This window comes from Diplotaxodon limnothrissa, linkage group LG18 (assembly GCF_057381915.1).
Source record: "Diplotaxodon limnothrissa isolate DT_005_m linkage group LG18, D_limnothrissa_male_GT1.1, whole genome shotgun sequence".
NCBI classification, from domain to species: domain Eukaryota; kingdom Metazoa; phylum Chordata; class Actinopteri; order Cichliformes; family Cichlidae; genus Diplotaxodon; species Diplotaxodon limnothrissa.
The window spans coordinates 20,806,823-20,824,541 of record NC_140613.1 but is presented as its reverse complement, the minus strand read 5'-3'; the positions used below and the strand labels follow the sequence as shown (position 1 = coordinate 20,824,541).

The window sequence follows — 17,719 nt, the reverse complement described above, 5'->3', positions numbered from 1 at the left end:
ATGCAAGAAATTTTTGTTGTATTATATTGCTCATTTCATGCAAATGGAGAGCCAAGGTAGCAGATTTATGTTGTTTTATGTTAAAAACGGTGGATTCGTGCTTAAACGACACACAGGCTGCAGTTCAAAGGCCTTTGAAGGTGTTTCAGCGCGCCATATTGGCGTCACCTCATTTACGGCTAAATAAGCTGGAAAAAACGGACTTTTACTGTTATTTAAGGGCTACCCGTGTGTTATTTTCGAATGTTTATGCACTTTATTTTGTTGTTATGGTAGGCCATTAAGGTTTGGATCGGGAAATGCTGAGCTAGAATCGGAGTTTGATCCGCTGAGCGAGAAACAAGATGGCGAGCCACCCACGGACCCATTGAACTGTACCGAGCAGGAAAAAGGAAAACGCCCCCTGCTGGACGTTGAGCTCTTTCGCTGATAAAACTGGTAGGATTAATCCATACACCTCTGCAAAAGAACAGCGGGCTTTTCAAAGCACTGGATAATCATTCGGAGTAATTCCAGGACTAATAGTTAAAGGACACAAAGACAACTTTCTTTTGTTTATTTGTTTGTTTAAGGGATTTATTCAGCCTTTTGCTGAATTGTTTTCAGTTTTACATTTATTTATTTATTTTTGTAATTTATTTTGGTCAACCTTACATTTTAATGCTGTAATGGTGTTAATGGAAATGTAAATAATTTTGTTGGGTTAAAACAAAATAAGAACTGGTTGAGAATTTAAAGGTGAACCTAGACCAAGATTAAATTAAATCTTGGGCCTGAAGAACTGAACTTGATTTAAAATAACACAGTGTTAATGCAAATAGATCAAAGGATAAACTTGAACTTAGAACTTGAAATAAATAAAACAATAACCTAGGTTGAAAATAACATCCTTCTAAAGCCAAATAAAAGGTTTTGAGATAAATAGGATGAACTGACAGAACATACTGAACTAAGAAGGGGAAAGAAAACATCTTGTTTTCCTTAAATGTGTGATGTTGAATGTTTTATGTAATGTGTCTATAACTGTCTATTCTCTGTCTTCACAAAATAATAAGCCGGCAATTTAAACGTATTTACTGGTCTGTGGTCTTTATTACATGCTACGCTCATTACTGCTCTAGTAGTCGAACCTAACTGGTCCTAGTATACTGTAACGACTCCAGAAGTGTTACACGTGGCAGATTAGTACCACAGGCTTCATCATCACCCACTAATCCCAGCTGAGAGTTATACTCTCCCTCCTACCATCACAGTCACTTATTCCTTCTTCTGTCGTTTGCACTCCCACAATCCCAGAAACACCCATTACACGGATCCTAATCTGAGCCTGCACCGTCATCACGAGAGGTTTCTGCTGTCTCGTGGATTAGCAGGAGTTCACTGGCTGTGAAAGGAGTCTATTTTTGGATCGGGAAAAAAGATGTGGAACAACAAAGCTACTGTATTGGCATCTGGGATAGAAGAATGCCTTCAATTGTGTTTTCTGTGAAAGAGCCTTATAAAATGCTGAAGCTGTCTTTTTCCTGTGAGGATGACTCTAAAGAGACCTTGATTTTTCTTGCATCGTCACATTGATGCAAGAAAATGTTCTGTGGCTCTCTCTTTCGCTGATCATTAGGTTTTTACACCCTATCATATACACCCCTGAACATCACTTCAGTCCAGTCAAATGGCAGGCCTGCTGTGGCAGCCTGTAGTGAGGAAGATGATGGCAGCAGATGTTTCGCTCAGTCAGTTTATTAGACTTTGATGAAATGTTCCTCTCCACTTATGGCAGGGATGCTGCACCTTTCTCTTACAATTACATGGACAGCCAAATGGATTCATCTTTGCTAATACCGCTTATGCTTCCCCTCTCTGATGTTGGCTTTCACCCCATTTTCTCTTTTGTACTCTGTCCTTCTCTTCCAACCCTTTCTTAGCGCATTCCCCGTTTCTCGTTTGGGGGAGAGTTTCTGCAGCTGCAGTGAATGTTAATGTGGCAGAGAGCTGAGTCACTGCAGGAGGTGCATTGCGCTGTGAATCGGATGGCAAATTGTTTGGGAAGCGGGGTGGATCGAGCCAAGGGTATGAGAGCTAAAGTTTATTGTTATGAGTCTCATCAAGGCCCTAGCTCTTTTTAAAGGGGCTGACAGGGGAGACAGTCTGGACAGCACTATTAAATGATGCAACAGTTTCCTAGACAGACACCTGTGGAGGTATTACAAGAAGACGATACATCTGCGAGTGCCTAATGCACCACTGGTTAGTACGGCTTTCAAATTCAGCTGTGTTCATATCAAAAAGGCGAGAAGCGACGGAGGCTGGAACAAAGAGGGATGAAGAAAAGAGATAAAAGAGGGAGATTAGAGGAGTGCAGCGGGGCTCCGACTGGTGGGGTGATGTGAAGGACAAAGCAGAGGGAAGGAAATTGACTTGTTACCTTCAATGATGTGTTTTCTGTTGAGGCCTCTCTCTGTCTCCGCTCTGCAACAGGAGGGAAAGAAGTACATGTCAGGGGTGTCAGCGCATACTCTTCATTACTTCACAGCTCTCGCGAATTGAAGCAGCTCCAGAACAAACTTTGCAGTTTGTTTGCAGTGTCTGTCCTGATCACCTCTGATTTTTCTCATGGCTTCTCACTGAGCACAGAAGCAAATGCCTGATTTTTCTGTGCCTATTTAGGACTTGTTTAGACCAATAAGGCCAGCAGGTAAATTGCAATCAGCGCACAAAGTAATTTAGAGATAGCATGCAGAGTTTTTCCCTCGTTTGTCTGATTTCAGTCTATGATTTTCTTTGACTGCAGCACTACTCAGTATTATATTTATATAGCAGTACTTGTAGTTTATGCAACACTTATTCCATTTTCAACTTTAGACTGCATCATAACACTGTGTGATACAGTGTTATGACACTGCAGCCACCTATTGCTCTGCAAGTTTTGCAGTGAGTCGGGATAACATAAAGCTCCTTTCACGTGGATGTATCAGTATTTTAGAATTAGTACAATTCTGAAAGGAGACAATCTGCACTTTTGATGCATATGTACATGTTCCCTTAAGACAACTGTAGCATTTTTACATTTGCTTAAACTCAACTTTATATTCTTACTGTGTATTTTTACTTATTGTTTGGAATTTTTAAGGATCCATCCATCTTCCTCCACATATCTTATTCAGAGTAGCCGTTGGGCTTTTGCCTATCCCAGCTGTCATAGTTTGGTTGGCGAATTACTCCTTGGACAGGTCGCTAAGCTATTGCAGGGCTAACCCATAGAGACTGCCAGTTTAGAGTCACCAATGAAGCTAACATGCTTGTCTTTGGACTGTGAGAGGAAGCCAGAGTGCCTGGAGAGATCCCACGCACACATGGAGAGAAGATGCACACACTATACACAGAAGACCGTCTTGCTGTGAGTGCAGTGGCACTAACTACCACACCACCGTGCTGCCCCAGTTTAGGAATATAGATATTAAATGCGTCACTATGTTCAGCTGGTTGATAAATTGTCAGACATGCATTGCTAAGTGTGTAGTGTAACCCACACATCATTTCTGGGAGTTGTTTTGCTAAAAACAGCTGCTGGTTCATTTGGAAATGACACTGGTAACAGTGGCGCTAACTGCTTTCCAATGACTTGTCTGTAGGCTCACTTGTGTTTACTCAGGCACTTAAAGATTTTCCCCACCCCTGCATTTTCCTTTTCCACTTTGTTCCTCTCGTCTGTTTCTGCTCCAGCGTGTTTGTTTTTGTTCAGATGCCCGCGACTTGCCTTACTTCTCGCCTTGCTTCATTTCACACTTTCGTTTTCTTCCTCCCTGTTTCCTATGGTTTTTCCAGAGTGCATATGGGATATAAACGCACTTCAAACACAATGCATGCCATCCTTCCTCCATGTTATTGTTACTTTTTGTGCAAAAGACTGAAGAAACGCCATAGAGAGGAAATATGAATCTTGCAAATATCCAGGCATCCTGGGGTGAACTGATGTTTGACAAGCGAGCTGTGAGACAGTCTCGTAGCTCACTCAGCTGGGGGTTAAGCAGTTGTTCTTTAAATCCATCTGTGTTGGAGAGATTTGAAATACCTTGACAGAATTCAGAGAGGATGAGTTTTAATTAAATTTACACAATTGAGGCTTGGCTCTAGTGTTCTTAGCCGTGTAAGAATAGTCAAACAGTATGTGGATGTACCCATGGCCAGAAGACTTTTTTAGATACAGATGGCTACTAATGCAGACTGAGAATATTTTAGCGTGACAGCAGAAGCAGCTATGACTTTGGGCAGTTTGGCAAGAAAGCTGAGGGTGGCTAGAAGAGTAAGGAAAAGGGGTTGAGACATGCTGTCATTTTGTCCTCCACATCTGTGTCCTTGCGCTCTGTGTCATCTGTGTCACGCTCGCTGCAGCTGGAGGCAACGTTTTAAAGAATAGGCTCGTGTATGTGAGATGGCCTGACTGTCTGAGAAAGAAAACCCACCTGCTGGACACATGGATAAATATGTATGAACACATACTTACTTTCCTCCCCAGTACAGCTTTGTGGTGATCACCAGACTGGATCTCCTGCAGGAAGACCGTCAGACGCATCAAAAGACCATTAAAAAAAGGTGTTCTCAAAAAGATGATATGTATATGACCATACCTGCATGTGAGCATGATGAAATCTGCCTATGTGTACAAATCAGTGCAATCAACTATATTTATGTCAGCTGCCTTCCATCCTACACTGCACTTCAAACATCGAGTAAGTCATAGAGTATAATGACCACAGGGTGACTCTTTTTTTCTTTGAATTCTAGCAAGACAGCTCCCTCACTATAACCCACCCGCCATGCTTGAATGATCAATAATTTAAACAGGTCCACAGCTGAGGTGAGGTCGGGCAGAGAGCTGGCGTGAGCAGTTAAAAGGGGTGACGCGCATAACTGGGTTTTCTCTCGGCAGTGCATGCAGCAGAGCGGAATATATGTTTTCTGTGGTGGAGCTACAGTTCACGCTCACCAGCATCTGTTTTGATTTGACATGAGCAAATTTGTCAAGTTTACACTTTCATTTAATGAATTGATTTATATAATATATCAAGTGAATTAAGTGGAAAATTTTCAAGCAACATTAACGTGGGAGGCATGGATGCATGTTCTCAACATTGAACTAACTAATGTCACCAATACACAAAGCTTGAAAACAGATAAACACAAACATTTTGTGCATTTTGTACACCAGAATTATTAGGCTGCTTCATGTGGTTCGCTAACCATGCCTACCTCCACTAAAAGCATGTTTGAAATCATTTACAACAAGGGTCCCAGGATAGAACTGAGGGGCTGCAATTCAACTGAAGGAATAAGGAAGAAAATAATAACAATTACTTTCTACCTAATCTTTTTGCACTATTTTGGTTTGCAACTATAGGTTCCTACAAAGTTAACAACACTTGCTCATCGGTATATTTTAGCAGATTTAGGTATTAAATGCTAAACCTCAAAACATGCTTATACTGGGATAATATCAGGACATTTACAGTAGCAGTAAGGATGCTTATGTTTTCATGTTTATCTATGAAAACATCTCGCTAATTACTAGCCAAGTGGTAGAACAAATCCTCCAGAAATGGAGAAGGTTTGCCTTCTTAGTAAAAATTGTTGCCCAGAGCTGCAGCCAACATGTGTCAAAAGATGAAACTTTTCCTGTTTGTGTCACTCTTTTATGCTGAGAGACTAGCTAGACAGTATTTGGCCGTCACTTCCATCCAAACTGTAGATGACTGCAGCTGTTAGTGACCAAGGCAATTACAGGGAGGTGGGACACAAGGGAAAAATTGGGGCCATTGACTGGTCCCTAGACCTGTGTGACTGGGGCTTTAGCAGTCATTTTCCCACCAGCTGCCATCAGCTTCCTTTTGCAACCAATTGGGGAATTCAAATTTTTCCCACATGACAGGTGGTTGCCAGATGGTTACTCACCAGTCTCAAGGCTTCTAGGCCTATGTGACTGGGGCCTTAGTCATTTAATCCTGCACTCTCAGCATAAAAGTCCAAAATGGCCAACAAGCTGTGTCTGCAAAACCTCAGTAGAAAGTCTACGGGAAAACGGAGCTCTGCCAGGACCTCTGTAACGCTGCCGCTGACTTTATGGTCTCGGTTGCATCAAGTTTATTCTCTAAATTTTGGCACTCATTAGCTACCAGCTTGTGACTGACAAATCGGTAGCCGATGAGCGTGGAATTTCGCAGTAAAATCTGGATTCAAAATGACAAGTGATGGTGAAATGACTCATCTTGAAGCTATAGTCCATGAGGATGCATGGGGACTGCTTTAGGTGCCAACAGTTTTGTTTAATTCTTTTATATTTCAAAAAGTAAGTGCTCCATATGCAAGGACAGTTTCCCACGTGGAGGGACCTTTGTGATAAACTGAAGTGCCAGCTGTGAATCAGGTGTTATCACCCATGTCAGTGCCTGTTAACTCTGATGCTCTTGAATGGTTGAAAATCCCTGGAACGAAGCTCCGAAATCTTGTGGAAAACCCTTTCACAAGAGCGAATGCTCATATAGCAGCAATTTAAAGCCTGTGAATTTTAAATGGCATGTGCTTAATATACACACACCTGTTTGTGAGATGTTTGCGTTTTGGCATGCTGTATGTTCAGCGATACAGTGCATATGCAATCAAAAACACATTCTTGGATTCTTTTCGCTTTGTTGAGACACAACACTTTACCTCCAGCACTTTTTCTTGATGATGTTTCCCAGGATTATCTCTGCTCTGTAAAGAAAAACACAAGAGATAATATGATTAGATCCCAGACTTCCAGTTCTCTTGCAGCATTGTAAGTGTGTTATCTGCCACAAATCTGCACCATGAATGCCTGATTAAAAATCAGAAGGAGCCCAAGATAATGGGTAAATGCCTCCTGTACTGTGCGCCTGAATTTCACCAGCGACCTTTAAAATGAATATTCATCCCCGTAAAACTCCACTGTGCTCCGCATTATTCACACAGACGATGCCCAGGCGAGGTAAATTGAGCTGTGAACATAATGCGGAGCCTCCAGTGTTGAATAAGATTATGTAAATCACTTTAGAGTCACGGCTACCTTTCATTTTTGGCTTCCTCAGGTGCATTATTCCTGGTCAGGGCCTAAACCTTGTTAACATCTTTTGTCCTGCGGAAGAAAAAAGCTAACAGGACCAAAAGTAGTAGTGTGATTACAAATGGGAGACATCACTCACTTCCCCCCGGAGTAGACCTCGGCTGTGTCGAAGAGGTTGACCCCGCTCTCGTAGGCGATAGTCATCAGCTGCTCTGCCACCTGACACAGGCAAGAAAAGTTTCCTCATGAAGCTCAGTGTGGCATAAGGCACTTCTATAAATAATAACCAAATTACACTTCAAAAAGGCGGGAAATTCCCTGAAGAAAGGAGTGTACGTCTGTTTACTGTTGAAATGCACATCCTCCAGGAAACTGTACAGTCTGCTTGTTGATTAAAGCTGTTTACTGCGCAGTGTATTTCCCACACTTTTTGACCTACTTCTTGCTCTTTATTCAGAGGACGACGTTTGAAAGGCCAGTTTAGTCGTGAGGACCTCCTCTGCCTGTACCAAGCTCTTATTTTGTTTTGTTTGTGCCTCTCTTAGCCCTTGTGTTTTATAAGCAATGATAAGATGTCCCCACTTCAGTATTTTCTCCCATCTAAGGCCAGAGCAGGACACTGGGAGAGGTCTTTTGCTTATCCTGTGAGAGAAATAGGATCTGATTACTTGGCTTTGGTAGAGCCACGAGGGACTTACTGTAGCAGCTTGCCGTGATATTGGGAAATTGATACCAGAATGATAACTGTGGTCTCACACCCACACCATTTTATATCCAGTTACACTAAATTACTCCCATTGGGGCCACAAATTGTTTTTTGTAAATGGTTTTACTTGTTGCATTTGGGTCTAGCTGAGTCTAAAATAGAGCATGAATAATACTGCATATTTAAGGAGTAAATAAACAATGTAGCAGAAGCTACTCTGATGCTACTGATTTAACTACTCTAAATACCCCAAATATCTTTTTTTGTATTCTTTAAAAAGGAAAATGCTGCAGATTGGGAACAGATATAATGTTTAATAGAAAAATGATCAAGTTATATGTCTAATCTGAGAAAAGGAGGTGTGTCAGCTGATTGATGGATCTGACATGAAGTCTTACCTCGTCAGAGATCTGACCTCCAAATGTTACCCATGTTCCTGTGGGGGGAAAGCCATCATAAAATATTTGTAACAAACAACAACATAGACGACCTTTTGCATGTAAAAGTCACTCATAGTGTCTTCTAATTAATAATTTGACATTTTTGGCATGGAGACATGACAAAATGCTTTCTGCCCGAAGGCCGTCACAGACAAATGTCACTACAGATTAAAAGAGAAATGACTCCATTATGCCATGTGTACAGATTTGCAGTTTAAAAACAGTTTAAAGGAGAGCGACAAGCATTGTCGTGTAATGCACTGTGTTTTTAGGTGGGATCCTTGAGGTGTTGTAGGGTTTGGGGGGAGTTCCTGTGTGTGTTTGCATTAAATGGCAGACCTATCTATCCATCCATCCACTGCAAACCTGCATATCTCCTGAAGCAAAGAGTAAAAACTTTCACAGGAAAAGTCAACTTGGACTCATGTGTGATTATTTGTCTGGATATTTCTTTTTCTGATTAGTTTCTGCAAAAGGTTGGTGCACACAGGGCATGTTAAAAGCACACCACGCAAGCACACAAAAACACGCACACTTTAATAGATGATTTACACTGTAAAAAAACAAAAGTATTTTGTACTGAACTACCTGTGTGCTCATTATGATATTGCGCGCACATAGTTGCTTTCAAACTTGTAAATGAAATGAGTCATACCACAGCCTGATCTAAGCATGATTTTTTCCACTTAACATAAGCAAGGTAACCGATGTAATGCAACAAGTTAATAAGTAGAAGCCACGTATTCAAGTATTTGTATCTTTAGATTGACCAAAGCCTGCCCTTTCTGTCTTACAGTGCCATGAAAAAGTATTTGCACGTTTCTTGTTTTCACACTGTAATTTTCACACTGAAATGTTTCAGATCATTAAACAAATATAATGATAAATACAAAATGCAATTAATGTAATGTAATGTGTATGTGTTAGTCCCCATAGGGAAATAGTTCCTCTGCATTTAACCCATTCACCCAGTGAAGCAGTGGGCAGCCACCAATGCAACGCCCGGGGAGCAGTGTGTAGGGACGGTACCTTGCTCAGGGGTACCTCAGGGTAGCCGTTCAGTGGAGTTGAACCCCCGACCTTCCGATCATGGGGCCACCACTCTACCTACTGAGCTATTAAGTTATGATTTCATTTATTTAAGGGCAAAGTGTAAAAAATAAATGTCCCCACCTTTGTTAAAGCATGAAATAACTTTGATTAACCACATGTTTTTCAAAAGCTGAGTTCATTTTCACTTGCCGTATCACAGAGCTGATTACTGTGGCACCTGTTGGATCAAGAAATCACTTAAATAGAACCTGACTGACAAAGTGAAGTCAGCAAAAAGTCTCAAAAAACAACACGTCAAAAAACAGTCGATAAACACTTCACTGACATCTATTGGTCTGGAAAGGGTTACTATGACATTTCCAAGGCTTTGGGACTCAGTGAACCACAGCGAGAGCCATTATCCTCAAATGTAGAAAATCTGGAACAGTGGTGAACCTTCCCAGCAGAGGCCAGACCGACTCATCCAGGAGGTCAAAAAGGAACAAAAAGAACTGCAGGCCTCACTTGTCTCAAACAAGAGAGGGACTGTGCAGAAATGTCCTCCTTTTTTGATCAGCAGTAAGAGAAAACTGCTGCTAATCAAAAAAGACACAAAGGCTCATCTCACATTTGTGAAAACAACTTGATGACACCTAAGACTTTTAGGAAAATAATCTGTGGACTGATGAGATAAAAACTGAACATTTTTGAAAGGTTAAATCCCCATTACATATGCATAAAATTTATACATCATTTCATACAAAACAAATCCTGCCAACAGTCAAATATGTTGGTCATAGTTTGACAGTCTGGGGCTTCTTTGCTTCTTCAGGAGCTGGACAACTTGCATTAAATGATGGAAACAGAAACAGAATAAATTCTGTCCTCCTCTACCAGAAAATCCTGAAGGAGAATGTCCGGCCATCACTTTGTGTCTGGAAGCTCAAGCTTGCTTGGGTTGAGCAGTAAACACACACGCAAGTCCACCTCTGAATGTCTAAGAAATAAGATTATGAAGGTTTTGAAGTGTCCCATTTCCAGACAGAGGACGTCAGAGGACGTCAGAGGACGGAGTGAGATGCTTTGGCATGACCTTGAACAATCTGTTCATGCTTGAAAACCCTCCAGTGAGGCTGAATTAAAACAATTCTGCAAAGAGTTCCTCCACAGAAATGAGAAAGACTCATTGTCAGTAATCACAAATGCTTGACTGCAGTTCTTGCTGCCAAGAGTGACACAACCAGTTATTAGGTTTGGGTGGTAATCAGTTTTTCCCACTGGGCCAGGTGGATTTGGATAGCTATTTTCCCCTTAATAAATGAAACCATCAATCTTTGGAATAAATGATGATTTTGATTATCTGAAACATTTAAGTGTGACAAATCAAAATGGGGGCAAATACTTTTTTACAGCATTTAACATAAACATTTATTAATATATAGCAGATGTTGTATTAAGGCTGATGAACTGAGAACAATTCCCCAAACTTTATTTAAGCATAAAATTCTTGGTTTTGCTGACCTGAAGCAGATTCCTGAAGTGGGAACAAAGGCTTCTTTTATACCAATGAAAACTGAATAATCCACACCCTGCTTGTGAAATCCAGTATGCAATCTATTAAACATCTGTGGACTGCACTGATGTGCAGTAATCTTGTCTATACTGTAGACAGACACCCTTAGAGTCTCTGTCCTTCTTTAGTATAGGATGAAGACAGCTATTGTTAGAATTTATCTGTTGTCTCAGTTTTCTCTTGCCTGCTCCTGTCACATAAAGCTTGTCACTATCGCCCACTAATAAGAAATAATTGAAAAGCTGGTGTAAAATCTGTAGCCAAATGCGTCAGAAGTATAACACCAGGCTGGTGTTGGCTCAGCCTGATTTTTTTTAAAACTGGCACGGACCAAAAAGAAGAAAAAAATCAATTAAATTGTTACGTGCAGGTTAGCTTTAAAAACACAGCTGCAAAACTAAGTTATTCAGACACTCTGTATTGAGACAAATAATAAATTACCAGTGCTCCTTTCTATAGAGGAAAGGTGATAAAATAAATGAATGTAATGTAAGAAATAATGCAGCTGAATCTGTAACCAGTGGTCTTTACTCAAGAAAGTAATGTATTACGCATGATTTGTTGTTTCTTTTTCCTTTTTTAACGCATTACATACTTAATTACTACCAGAAAAAGTAATTTATTACAGTATTTCGTACTTCATGTAGCCTTACCAGGTAACAGTGTTAACTTTGGACTAGAATCCGACAAACTTTTTTATTTTATTTATATATCTTTCTTGTAGTATTTAACACAAAATATAAAATATAAAACATAGACATAGCTTCTGGTTGAATTAAGGCCGGTTTAGAAATACCTTAAACCTGCATTCTATCTGAAGGCCACCAGATGGCAATAGATCTTGTTGCAAAATTACTTCTGGTCCTGCAGACGCTGATGCGAAACAGCTTTCTGTCTTGACCTTTGTAAACATTTTCCGTACAGTTTTTGGACTCAGCAGTGACATCACGGTAGCTACGTCTATCTTTTATACTACTTTTATACTGGTTCTTCGCTAGCTTTGCATTAGCATGCTGTCTGTGTAGATTAGCGCGTTGCTCTGTCAGCTAGCCACAGAGAGGAGTGAAGTTCTAACATTGAAAGAGGTGAAGTGAAGTGATTTTTTTTAATCTTTAATGGTTTTTTTTTGCAGTTCTTCGATTCCTGGTGAGCTCTGCTATCATTCCCTTCCCTATTCCACCCCAGTTGTTAACCATTCATCCCTCTTTGTAGGCAAATACCTCTGCAAAAAGACACAACCGCAGTACCATTAGCATTAGCTGACTTCATTAAGCATTAGCAATAATAATGGAGTTGTTTCTATCCTGAATGCAGTTTGCATCATCCTCTTGTCCTTTTCTGAAATAAAAAATAATAATGTTCATATCATCACTTCTCAGAAGTTCCCCTTTGTCCTCCTCCCTGTACACGAAAAAAGTCAGCTCATTGTAGTGCTGGAAGAAAAATTATTTTTCTTTCTATTCACCATTTGTGCAGATAATTGAAGAGCCATTGTAAACTAACAACATAATTATAACTGCAGTGTGACTACTATATTTAGCACGGTAATGCATTACATTGCTGCATAAAAATGTGATTAGCCCAGTCTGACCGTCTGTATCCAACACATTAAGGAAAAACATTTTGTTGCCAAGAGTTTGAGGAGAGGGTTATTATCACCCGTGTCTTTACAGTATAGTGAAGGTGTCACCAGCTATTGGTCAATGTAGCTTTGCACAAACACTGGAAAGAACATCTAAAAGGGGACTGTGCCCAGACCTGAAATGCTCTGTATACTTTAAATATTCTCCTTGTTTCCTGTTGTACTCACAGAGCCTATATAAAAGATGGATGTACTCTGGTACAGGACAGCGACGTCAATACTTAGACCTACAGTTAATCTAACAGCCAAACAGCAGCCAAAACCCCTAGTTGCTGAAAAAGTGTGTCCAATTGTATAGAAGTCTATGAGAAAATGGCATTACCTCCCAACTGATCTATGACATCAGCCATAACTTTCCTAGCGAGTTTAAAACAAACAAATAAGCAAAAAACCCCAAAACATCTCAGTTGTATGTCTTTGAATACAACACAAGCTGGCTAAGCTCAGCTCTTATATGAAGCCAGTGGTTGTGCTAAACTAAGATAACAGGCCCCTTAGATTCAGCGTCTAACCCTCCAGAGAGTGAATAACTATATTTCCAAAACTTCCACTGATCCTAATAAAAAAGCTAAAATGACGTGTTTTCATCCTCACAGTGAAATTATATTATTTTGGTTCCTTTCCTCTGCAGAAAACTGGTGCAGGGAGGAATCAATGTTTTGCTCAAGGGCACTGCTGTGTAGCTCAGGCTTGCCGATATAAAGAAGGGAAACGAATTCCCTTTAGCTGATGAATGTTCATTCTCTTCACTACTCCTCCCTCCTGCTCGCTGTGGTGTGGCTTAATCTACAAGTAAAAAATCACTATGATTAACGTAATCATTTACAGTTTGTCTGCTGGGCCTGGGCAGCACCGCTCCTTCGCTTTGTCCCCCTTTCAAGGAACTTGTCCCACACACAATAGGCATTAACGCACGAACACAGTCCTATCAAGATGAGTCATAATGAGAGTATTTACCCTGTGGTGTGTGTTGGATATATGTGATAATTGAGCAACTTGTTTGCTGAAACCAGTGCTATTGATTAAATATTAACAGGAAAAATGCTCTGCAAACAGCTTTCTGTTGTCTCTCGTGACTTTCCGTACATATAAAAGATGCATGAGGTTTAGAAACGGGTGAAACTATATGAATGAATTAAATAAAAAGAAAGAAAAAATACCTGTCCCCTTCAGCTTAGCTCTTATGTTCTCTCTCTACACGCCGAGGCACACGGAGGCGGCGACTTGACACTTTGATTCGTATGATTTTTATTATTTACTAATGCTAATTAGTTGTACTCACCGAGCCCCAGACAGGAGACACGCAGCCCAGATTTCCCCAGGTTCCTATGAAGAAATAACACGATTAAGAAAACTATTTATTTAGACTTAAAATGTCATCAGTCGACTGTGCCCCTGTAGTTCATGAACCAAAAATTTCTGCATAAACAAGGACAGAATCAGTGTGGCTTCCAAATCATGGCGAGAGGCTGAAATGAAATAACATGCAGCAATTAGGGCACTTAGAGTATAGAGCAGGAATTTGAGAATGCAGGGTGTGGTGTGTTATGCTGGATCAAGAGGAGATTCGCCTAAACTGATAATCACCTTTATCTCAGGTGATCATGAATCATAATTGAGAGATTACAGTCGGAGGACAGTTGATTTATTTACTCAATACAGAGCTTCAGTTCTCTGAAGGAACAGGGAGGCCCTCAAGGACCGTGAAATGTATTTCACTGATAAATAAAAAAAATATTGTTTTCACTGTGACACTTTTTGACAAGTGTTGCCCTTTGCATCTCCCCTCTAATTTGAAACACAGTGTCTTCTTTTGCAAGATTTCAGGGGGCACCTTAGTCCTCTAAGACCTCCGGCCTTTTACTTTTATTTTATTTTCTAGAAGTGGAGGCGTCTTTGTTCGCTTTAAAACAGTGAGGCTGACATATCTGCATTCCCTAATGCGGCCTAATGTGACCCTTCTTTTGTCTTAAGTAATCTAGCACCTATGAACCTTGTACAGTTGTATGTGACCCAGTAATACGCTCACCAGCCACTTCATTAAGTTCACCTTCTCATCTGATAATTATTGATATTATCTTATCAGCCAGTCATGGCGGCGCATTTAGGCATAGTCAATACAACCTGCTGAAGTTCAAACTGAGCAGAAATCTGATTTAAGGCACTTGTTCGTGACTTAGTTCTGATCTGTTGAGATTTTCGCACACAACCATCTCTAGAGTTTACAGAGAATGGTCTGAAAGAGAGAAAATACCCAATAAGCAGAAGTTCTCCAGCTGAAAATGCATCAATGATCAGGTCTTAGGACAATGGCCAAACGCATTTGAACTGATATGTATGCAAGGGTAGGTACCTCTGAATGCATGACACATTGAACAGATGAGCTACAGCAGCAGAGGTTCTTAGCTGACTCACTTCTGTCAGCTCTGAACAGGAAACGGAGGTGAGAGTTTTCATGGGCTCATCAAAACTAGACAACAGAAGATTAGAAAAACAGTGCCCGGTCTGATGAGTCTCAATTTCCGATGTGTCATTCAGATGGTATTTGCTGTAAACAACATGAAAGCATGGATCCATCCTGCTTTCTATCAGCTGTTCAGGCTGCTGGTGTGTACCACCTGGTGTGTTGGGGACATTTTCTTGGCACACTTTGGACCCCTTAGTATAAACAGCCTCCCTGAGCATTGTTGCTAACCATATCCATCTCTTTATGACCACAGTGTACCCATCTTTTGATGGTTGGTTCATTATCTCAGACACCACATTATCTCAGACTGCTTTTTAAAAACTTGACAAGGAGTTTACTGTGCTCAGATGGCCTTAATCCAAAAAGGCACCTTTAAGTTTTAGTAGAACTGGGGATTCACGTCATGGATGTCCAGCTGACAAATCTGCAGAAACTGTGTGACGCTATCATGTCAACATGGACCAAAATGTCCGAGGATTGTTTCCAGCACCTTGTTCCATCTACAGTATACCACAAAGAATTAAGACAATTCTGAAGGCAAAAGCCGGTTCAACACAAAACTACCAAGGTGTATCTAATAAAGTTTCTCCTCGATAACAGTTCTATTACATCCAGCTGATTTCTAGCACTGTAATAAGGCACTTTCAACTCTCATTATCAGCATGGAAGATAAACTAAGACATCAGGCTTCTTACCACACTTCACTCAGAGTCTCAACTCAGCACTTCACATTTAGTTTTATAATCTGCACCATTTCAAGTCCAACTGTGAGGGGAACTCATGTGGTGCGAGCATTTAATTGCTTAACGCAGACGACGACTGCAAGAGCAGAATGTTCTCTGCCCCAGACGCCACAGGTGTCTCTGCACACTGTGATGGATGTACACTGCTGGTGAAAGAAAACTGTGACAAGGGGATTGAAAACCCTGCAAAGGGAAATTACATGAAGGTCGTGAAATTGAGTCATTGTCTTTTGACAGAATTATCAAGGGCACAAGCTGTAAGCGCCTCTTCTAAGCTGTAGTGCCTCTTCACCTCACTGTACAATACCTTGTGCAATACTTTTTGTAAATAGTCAACAGTGCAATAGACTCAATACTTGAAATGTGCAATTCACTTGTATTTTTATTTTTTATTCCTATTTATTCTATTTATCCCCTTTGTATATTTTATTTATATTTGTCTCTGTATTTATATATGTGTGTGTGTGTGTGTGTATATATATATATATATATATCTATATATCTAACAATTCTGTAACTGTAACTTCGGTCGTTGCTGTGCTTTTTGGAAGTCGAATTTCCCAGAGGAACCCACCCGAGGGATTAATAAAGTTCTATCTTATCTTATCTCTCTCTTACATACACAAAACCACTTTATTCTGAGATGGGGGAAAAAGTGAAAATAGGAACAGAAAGTACCTCCAATTATGGTCTGGGGATTGTGCCTTCTGTTCTTGTTTTGCAGGCATTTACTCATTACAACAAATGAGGCTGTAAAAAATGCCAGCAGTCGTTTTCTTGTGCCTGACAACTAATGGCCTGTGCCTGTCTAGATGAAGGCGGGCTAATTCGAGCCTGCGCTGTCTAACTGCGCCCTTAGCCAATTCAATTAGGTGTCCAGCATGGCGAAGCATCAGTCATCGAGTCAGTAGTTCGACCCGGCTGCCAAGATCAAAGGGTAAAACATATAAATGAAAGTGTTTACATGTATACAAGACGATATGTGAATTCAGTGATGTATTGAGTAATTTATGTGCCATAACTGCTTGACAGGAGACAGATCTCACTGCTGTCACAAATCGTGGGATGCATTCTTATTTCTCACATGGTGGAGGAGTTTGCATATTGGATCCTCCATCTCTCTGATGTATTATGGAGTGGGATCTATGATCCACGAAAGTGTGGGGGAAGGGCTGGACTGTAGCTTAGAAGTGTGTTACTAACTCACTCTGTGTGTGTTTGGTCGGCCTGGGGAAGGGGGGGGCGCAATCGAGGACAAACCTCACTTGATGTTAAGGAATGTGCATTGGTGCGTTTATTGCCATTAATTCTGGCTAAAGTGTCAACCTAATGCTTGGACCTGCTTCAAATTGTGGCTGCATCTGCCTTGGATCTTCGTTTATGATGTTTTCATGTTTGCAGTGAATCATTCGTGCATACTCTCCCCACTATAAACAAGCTGGCAGGCACATTCCATTCCCAAATAAAGCTGGCTGTCCTTGAACAAAACGCTAACTTCATATCTGGAGTTCCTCCAGCAGCTCAATGTGAAACGTTTGCGTGCTACTTCGAATTCACACAGTCCGCCTTAATCAGAAGGTAAAAAACCCCCACAAACAAACAAACAAACAAACAAACAAACAAACAAACAAAAGAAAATAAAAACTGATGTTCAGCAGCTGGAGAAGCTGCCTTGCTACTGCTTTCTAGTTAGCAGTGTTGTGGTCAAGACGTCAGGAAGCAGCAGCAGCAGCAGCAGCGCGCTGGAAAACACGGTTTATGGGCATCTTTCTTTGCCTTTAGACAACAATTCTGATGGCAAAAGAGCCAAACGGGACAGGCCAAAAAAAAAAAAAAAAAAAAAAAAAAAAAGGAAAACACGGTTTATTAACCACACAACCTGCTACAGAGCAGAAATAGAACTGTCCATGCCTCAGATGTAGATGCCAGCACCTTCCAAAGAGCCTAATGACTCAGGAGATTTACAGCATGGCCTTTGCAAACTAAAAATAGACAATATACAGCTTTGTATTTTACATATAATCTAGTAGATGGTAACATA

General features: G+C 40.6%; 1 protein-coding gene across 2 annotated transcripts in view; it reads right to left on the bottom strand.

Annotated features, from left to right (window-relative positions):
* Positions 1 to 17,719, bottom strand: part of kcnab1b (potassium voltage-gated channel subfamily A regulatory beta subunit 1b) — a 60,657-nt gene that overhangs the window by 27,251 nt on the left and 15,687 nt on the right. For both annotated transcript variants that reach the window (XM_085379038.1, XM_085379039.1), the window contains 6 exons: positions 13,751 to 13,794; positions 8,180 to 8,217; positions 7,215 to 7,294; positions 6,703 to 6,747; positions 4,502 to 4,546; positions 2,423 to 2,466 (listed from right to left, as the gene is read on the bottom strand). In XM_085379038.1, the coding sequence (XP_085235164.1) occupies positions 2,423 to 2,466; positions 4,502 to 4,546; positions 6,703 to 6,747; positions 7,215 to 7,294; positions 8,180 to 8,217; positions 13,751 to 13,794 (296 nt within the window). The remainder of the gene's footprint in view (positions 1 to 2,422; positions 2,467 to 4,501; positions 4,547 to 6,702; positions 6,748 to 7,214; positions 7,295 to 8,179; positions 8,218 to 13,750; positions 13,795 to 17,719) is intronic.